This window comes from Vigna radiata, chromosome 10 (genome assembly GCF_000741045.1).
Source record: "Vigna radiata var. radiata cultivar VC1973A chromosome 10, Vradiata_ver6, whole genome shotgun sequence".
Classification (NCBI taxonomy): Eukaryota; Viridiplantae; Streptophyta; class Magnoliopsida; order Fabales; family Fabaceae; genus Vigna; species Vigna radiata.
In genome coordinates, this window is record NC_028360.1 from 8,794,757 (window position 1) to 8,802,651 (window position 7,895).

General features: G+C 32.5%; 1 protein-coding gene and 1 non-coding gene across 2 annotated transcripts; one reads left to right on the forward strand and one right to left on the reverse strand.

Annotated features, from left to right (window-relative positions):
• The first annotated feature begins 4,249 nt into the window (after positions 1-4,249).
• LOC106775406 lies at positions 4,250-6,051 on the forward strand. The gene is made up of 4 exons (XM_014662530.2): positions 4,250-4,556; positions 4,984-5,076; positions 5,507-5,641; positions 5,749-6,051. Exons 1-4 carry the CDS (start codon positions 4,308-4,310, stop codon positions 5,788-5,790), a joined length of 519 nt encoding a protein of 172 aa, XP_014518016.1. The 5' UTR covers positions 4,250-4,307; the 3' UTR covers positions 5,791-6,051.
• A 1,232-nt stretch (positions 6,052-7,283) lies between these two features.
• On the reverse strand, positions 7,284-7,355 carry TRNAM-CAU. The gene has a single exon. It is a non-coding gene; the product is annotated as a tRNA-Met (tRNA).
• Positions 7,356-7,895: the final 540 nt, after the last annotated feature.

The window sequence follows — 7,895 nt, forward strand, 5'->3', positions numbered from 1 at the left end:
ACACACACACACACACACACACACACACACACACACATATATATATATATATATATATATATATATATATATATTTCAGTTAATAGTAGACAAAATATCTTAATATATTATGAATTCTAAATTTTAAAGTTAAGGGTATTTTAATAATTTTTATTCTCAAAACTAAAAAAAAAATCGAACCCTTGCTCATCTATCTCATTCCTCTCGATCCTTTCTCTTTCATTTTTCTGACTCCAACATTTTCTCTGTCATCTTTACGCTAGTCTGAGTTGAAAAAAATCAGAAACACTCGTCTAGCCTTAATTTGTTTCTCTCTCACTCCATACTTTCATTCATCCATACACAACAACCTAAGACACCGCAATTTGTTGCTCTTCTCTATTTATTCATTTGTTTCCCAGTTTAATAAAAAAAAATTGAAGATGTTGATGTTGATTTTTGATTAGAGAGGTGTGTTATATATTTGTCTTCTAATTATTATTAAATTTGTTAAAAACTAAAGTCTACAATAATTTCAATATATATATATATATATATATATATATATATATATATATGTATGTATGTATGTATGTATGTATGTACGTATGTATTATTACTAATTCAAATATCAACTCAAACTAGGACAATAACAACTCATTCATCCTATACATGCCATAATTTAAACANGTATGTATGTACGTATGTATTATTACTAATTCAAATATCAACTCAAACTAGGACAATAACAACTCATTCATCCTATACATGCCATAATTTAAACACAACTAGCTGAAACCAAGCTACCATGCAAGGTTAGTCCATTTTAGTTGCCTAGTGCCATGATCAAAGCCTATAGATAAGAACCTCTCGCTACTTGTTGGCTCTTTGGCAAGTGTACCAAATCGTCTAAAGTAATAAATCGGTAAGACCAGATATCGTTTCCCAAGAGACTTGTGTAACTAGACAATCGTATAATTTCTAACTAACCTAGACTAAAGAATGTTTCCATAATTTGAGTTTTGGTGAAATTTAATTAACTATAAAGCATAAATGATAAAAGTGATCTTAAGCACTCAAACACTTTGAAATGGAGAGATTATAAATGCAATGGAATGATATTGTTGGGGTATGATTTCACCTACTTCACTCTTATGCATAGAAAATCACTTCCTCTTCATTGATGTGTCAATGTCAATCTACTAATTTACTCAAACCCCAATCCCTTGGTAGAATGAGCCTAGACTTCCTCATTAGACTCCAATCCCTTGGAAAACCTAATGATTAATTCCGCATTAAGAAATGAGATTTTAAGACATCCAAAGGTCCTAGTTCTATCCCTAGATACTATTTCCTTTAGGTGTTTAACCCAAGTCAAGGTTTACCCAATATTTCCCAATATCAAGAAACCCTAAATCATGTTATGGTTAGCAACTTCACAACAAGCATTAAGAAAAGAAATTAAACACTAACAATCAATGAAAGAGGTATATATTCATTCAAAACAACATGCTTTACATAAGAGTTTAGTGGTTACATCAATCCCCCAACAATAATGAAACTAGCTCTCCATGAATGGAGAGCTCAAGCTTACAACAATGGTGGAAATGGAAGAAAGAAGAGAACCCAAGGAAGAAGAAGGGTTGTTCCCACAGCTCCTAGCTCGTCCCAAGAGCTCCCAATCAGAGGAAATGCGTCTGGGTAGCAAAAGATACAAAGGCCCTCGCATTTTAGGTCTAAAAAGACCTAATTTTTCCACATCAGCATTGCCACCGCTTAGCTGCACCCCAGCTGCAGCCTTCCAGAAAGCTGGGCGCTCAGCTGCACCTCAGCTGCACCCCAGCTTCAGCCTTCCAGAGAGCTGGGCGCTCAGCTGCACCCCAGCTGCACCCCAGCTGCAGCCTTCCAGAGAGTAGGGCGCTCAGCTGCACCCCAGCTACAGCCTTACAGAGAGCAGGGCGCTCAGCTGCACCCCAGCTGCACCCCAGCTTCAGCCTTCCAGAGGAGAATGGGGCTCAGCTGCACCCCAACTGCACCCCAGCGGCAGCAACAGTCTTTACTCAATATTTCCTCTTTTACATTCATTCTTGCTTCTGTGGTTCTTCCATTCGTCGGTTTGGCCAACAAGCTTCATGTACATGATCTAACAACCAAAAAGTGGGGATTAGTTAAACAATTTAAATGAATTCAACTAAAGATGTAGTTACTTAGAAACTTAACAAATTGAGGCATAAGGAAGGTATAAAGCTAAGAAAGAGTTGACATTTTCTCTCAATTCACTACTGAAATCATAGCAAAATATGTCATTATCACTACTCTCACTAAATAACTCATCCCTCTCTACTTGAGAATAAATGATCATTAGAGTGTCATAATAGACCATCAGTTCAAATCTCCACACATTCATGCAACAACAACATCCAAGGCACTACCATGAAATCTCTCCACGAGTCATGGAATTATGTCCACTTAACCATACTTCAAACACACACACACACACACACACATATATATATATATAATCTCAAAAATAAATCATCATATAGTACAACAAATACTTCTACTCCATCATCAAAGTAATATCATAGTTCAAAGTTACTAGAAAACCAAGAAAGAAAGGAGGAAAACATTATCTGGAATCGTCGCTTAGCGCACCAAGCTCATTGTGCAAAAACAGAAATAGTGAGTTTTGCTCATTCACCTCTCGCTCAACGACTACTCTCGCTCAGTTAGAAGTGTTATGCTCGCTCAATGATTAAATTCGCTTTGCGAAAATAGAAAAATGGGTTTTGCTCACTCACCTCTCGCTCAGCTACTACTCTCGCTTAGCAAGACTGCATAACTCTGCAGCACAAAAACTGTATAATTTGCAATTTTCAACCACTCATGACCTTTTCTATGCATCTTTCCCAACTTTTAACACTTCTAGATTGTATTCTAAACTTGAATTGACTTAACCAAACCTATCTAAACCATCTTAAACTCATTTTAAACTAATTGCTCACTTGATTTCGATTTAAAGTTAACCAAAACCTCACTTTAGAGACCCAACTTGAATTCCACAACTTATAGCTCATTTTTGAACAACTTAGTGACTTTAACAAGTCACAAATGACTTACCAACACCTTCTAAACTGACCTTTTATACATAGAACCAAAAACTCAAAATCTCAACATGCAAAACCTCTAATTTAGCCAAAAACACCTAAGAACTCATCCTATAAGCAACACTAACCATTTTACAATAATCTTTTTCTCATTTGAACTGCTTAGACAAGTCTTAGCAAGTCTCCTAACACCCTCCCAACTATCAAACACAACCCCACTTCATACCTCACGTTCTCACTAGTCAAAGCATCATTTTTACACTAAATATACCTTCCAATTCAACACTAATACTCTTAACTATTTCACACCAGATTTCTTTCAATTTAACCATGCTTACAAGTCTAAAATGACCTCAAAACATGGTCAAATTCTCAATTTCCTAAAATCTTCATACAACCAAACATATACATTTCTATAAATTTAATGACAACGCATAAAGATACAAATTCCTCTAAAATAATCACAAATTAAGACAAAAGTTCTAGCTTCCCTTATCGTAGACCTCTCTAGAAATCTCTGACCGTTGCTTCTACTGCAAGGAACTTCTAGAAAAGTCTATAAATCACCGATTGGTGATTGCAGACAAACCTTAGAACCTTAATTGAACCGAGAATTGAAGAAGGGAAGTTCTCGACACATGCAAAACAAATTCTCTTTGCATGATCATGGACCAAAAAATACGAAGAAAAATAATGAAAACTTACTTGCTCTAAAACATATTGTTCAGATAGATTGTCGTAAAAATCGCCTAGACACCTCATGATCATCAAATAAATGACTTAAGAGTAAGAAATCTTAGATAAATGATAGAGAAGTTAAGAGTAGTGTTTTAGAAAGATAAATTGTGCTTAGATAAAGAAATATTATTTTTTTTAAATCATACACATGATAATTACTAAAAAAAATAAAGACATTTAATTATTAATAAAATTCAGATAAAAATTAAAAATGAAGCTTTTAGTAAGATTAAATTTTTACTGTACTAAAAGTAATATATTTTAGTTGAAATCATAAATAATAATAATAATTTCTACAAAATTTCTTACAAAATATTTCTATAAAAAATATTTAATAATTGTCCTCACGAAACGGATAAGATTGGTAGATATTTTGCATGGAAAAGCCTCCCTCGTACAGATATTTTTCATACCTTTATCCAAAAATATCTGCACCAACCCCCTAGTCTTACAAATAGAGACAGAGATTCACACAGATCGTTCATGGTTAGGAAGAAAATGGAGGTTTACAGAAGGCCAAACAGGAGTGACGTTCATCTCTCTGCACAGGAAGAAGCTTCCTTAGAGGCCAAAACCAGAGACTACTTTGATGGAGTCGCTCCACAACGCCACACCAAGCCTCAACGCAGTGACTATTCAACTCAATATGTTGATGCTTTTTCCAATACCCCAAAATCTTCTATTCCAGAATTCGTACACTTTCAACAACTTCAGAATGATCCCCAAGAGAAGGTTCCTATTTTCTATTTTAACCTCATTTCTCTGCACTTCATCAACATTTTTTTTATTAAAAATAGGAAACAAAAACAGATTTTAGAGATCTATGGTAAAAAGCTTTTACTTTTACATAATTTGGAAAAAGGGTAGTACTTTTTATGTACTTTTACATGGATAATCTATTTGAGATCACAAATCATGCTATCTATCTAAGAAAATTCTTATTTTTACATAATCTCATATGGAAAGAATTCTAATTGAATGGTAACTTAGCTTTTACTTTGCATATGTTCTTCATTCTAGTTATAATGTCAAATTTATTCTTTTTTAAACGACTTCATAATACAGGTAAATTATTATATACACATGTTTAAGTTTTGATCAAAGCCAAATTGAACTTTGTGTTAATATTTCTTATATTTTTCTCTTCAATTATGTGCAGAAACTGGTGTACAATGGGAGTGAAGTAGCAGATGAATTTGTGGAAACAGAGTATTACAAAGATCTAAACAGTGTGGACAAACACCACCATACGGTATTCACTCCGATCCCACTTGCGTTCTTCTCAATATATTTTGTTTCTCATAAATACATCTCTGCATTAATTTAATTTCTTTTTGTTATAGTGAATTTGATTGCAAAATATTGAAACCATGCTTCTTTATAATGGAAAATTTATATTGAATGTTAGCCAACCTTACAGTGGACTATTGAACCATGTGAAAATGGGCAAAGAAAAGATAGAGAAAGAAATTCTATAGATAATGGGATACTTTTTTAAGAATTTAGTATTAATCAAATTTAATTATGTTGTGTAATTGATGCAATCTAAAAGGAGTTTTTGTTGGTACAGATTCAGAAAAGAATGAATAAAAGATATAAAGACTTATATATAAATATTGAATACAATATGTATAGTTTATTGTTGATGTTAAAGAATTGATGAATATGTGTGTCATCCACAGACTGGAACAGGATTTATCAAAGTAGAGAAAAGTGGAGAAAGCTTTCACATTGAACCAGATAATGACACTGGTTGCCATCATTCTTGCATGTGCAATCCAGCAACCAATGATTGGGTTCCTGCTACTTCCATTGAGGTAACAGAGCAACCTTGTATAGGATTTTGATGAATCTCTTCTTTTACTGTAAGACTGTTATCTTTTCTTTTCCTTTTTTCTAATGAAACTGCATAAATGTGCTTCAGGTGGATTTCAATTCAGACAAACCTAACAGGAGTGAGAACTAAAGATCAATGAGTGGCTGAAGGTGTTATTGTTTCAGCTTCATTTCAGACTGTGGATTCCACTTGGTGTTTTAGGTTGCAATCCAAGTTAAATTAAATAAAAGAACTTGTGATTTGGATGCAAGTTTATTGTGTTTTAAATATGATACTAGTTTGCATTTCATGTTGTATCTGTGATGTATTGAATTTATGGTAAAATGGTATAAATTGGAGACTGTATTTAGTATCTCTGGTCTATAATACACTGTCGCTTATCTGTGACTATTTACTGTTCCTACCAAGTTTTTTTTAAACAATTAAAACTCCATAAACACCTATATTTGCTTATAATATATAGCCTTATAAAATGAATTACATGTTTTGAACTCTTCTTGAAAATAGAAAAGAGAGAGAGAATAAAACTCATGTTTTTAGTAGGTGTAGAAGGAATAGTTGTAAAAATGGATGTGGAAAACTTATAACTTTCACTTAAGGAAAAACAGAACATCGAGTTGATCCCAGAAAGAAGTTTGATGACACAATTCATTGTTTTTCAGTACATGTAGCTGAGATTTTCAAAGTATTCATATTCAAAGCAAAGTATATATTATAAGGGAAATGTTTACTATGAACTATAGTTTATAAAATCTGTACTATTAAGTATAAAATAACAATAAAGAGATGAGAAATGTTTACCAAGAAAGAAATAGAAAGAAAGAATTGCCAATTGGAAAATCTAAAAATCAAGAGTAACTTTTTGTGATGGAAAAGAAAAAGAGCCAAGAAAAAACAAAGTGATAAATGTAATGTGTAATATGATGGGAAAGTTAATGGGATAGAAAAATGAAGTATGTGTTCATAATTACTTTTCATCATGAAGAAAGATATTGTAAAATGGTTGTAAAATTAATGGTGAAAGTGAAGAATTGTAGGGTGAAAACATTGAAAAGATATGAAAACAAAAGTTGGAGACAAATCCTATATAACAACTTGAGAGGAATAATACATTCAAAAGCAGTCAAATAGATGTGATTGAAAAACACCAAAGAAATACAAAGGAAGAATTTGTAGCTTTGGGAATCAACAACCTTCAGTTTTGAGATTAACTGCAAGCATAACAGCTACTATTGCTGTCTTTAGTAGTTAGTAGTAATGGCCAATGAGAGTGCAAAGTTGTTTTAAATAGAGTTTGTCTTCTTATGGATAAAAACATACTTATACTATTACAAAAGTTTATTACCAAGACCTGTTCCATTTTTTCAGTGTTCTTATGGATAAAAACATACTTATACTCGTTAATTGAAGAAGTATAAAAATTTATTTGGGCTCCATAATTCTTTAATATTGATACTTGTATTTCCTATAACAAAAAGGTTTAGTTGATTCTCTGTGTGGAAGGAAACTATTACAAGGAGAGTTCTGAAAAACTAGTTCTGAAGCCTTTTTTGTCAGGGATGACCAAAAATGCTGCATAAATACTTGGCAGATAGATAAAAAGAGGTAAAAAATGAAAGTTTTATCAGAGCCTGGTTTCGATCCAGGGACCTGTGGGTTATGGGCCCACCACGCTTCCGCTGCGCCACTCTGATTGTTGAAAACTTAATATTATATTATGATTTTATTTTCTGCAATTTCAGGTAATTCTGCTTTTGATCCATTAAATTTAATTTTTTAATTCTCAGAACATTACTTTAGTCGTTAAATATAAAATTTTGAGAAATTAAACCCAATTTTAAACCTCAATTCCTAAACTTTAAATTTTACAAAATTTATTTAGTCTTCATAGTTTAGTGTTAAAGTCAAAATTTTCAAATGTTGAGAAGTTAAATAAAATTCTTCTAATTTTGGAACAACGTCAGAGTTATTTCAAATTTGAGGAACTAAAATCATAATTCAACCCAAAATCAGTAATGAACAAATGGGTATAGATATTTGACAAATTCAGAAGGAAGCAATGGGAAAATTATGAGAATTTGGAAGGAATTTAACGGATTGCAGAAACATTTTTCTTTTAAATTACCTGGAACTTAGTTTGGTCATTTATAAATAGTTTGTAGCTTTGGAGGTAGCATTGATTTTGGGATCTTCACAAACCTTCAGTTTTTAGATTAACTACATACCTAACCATC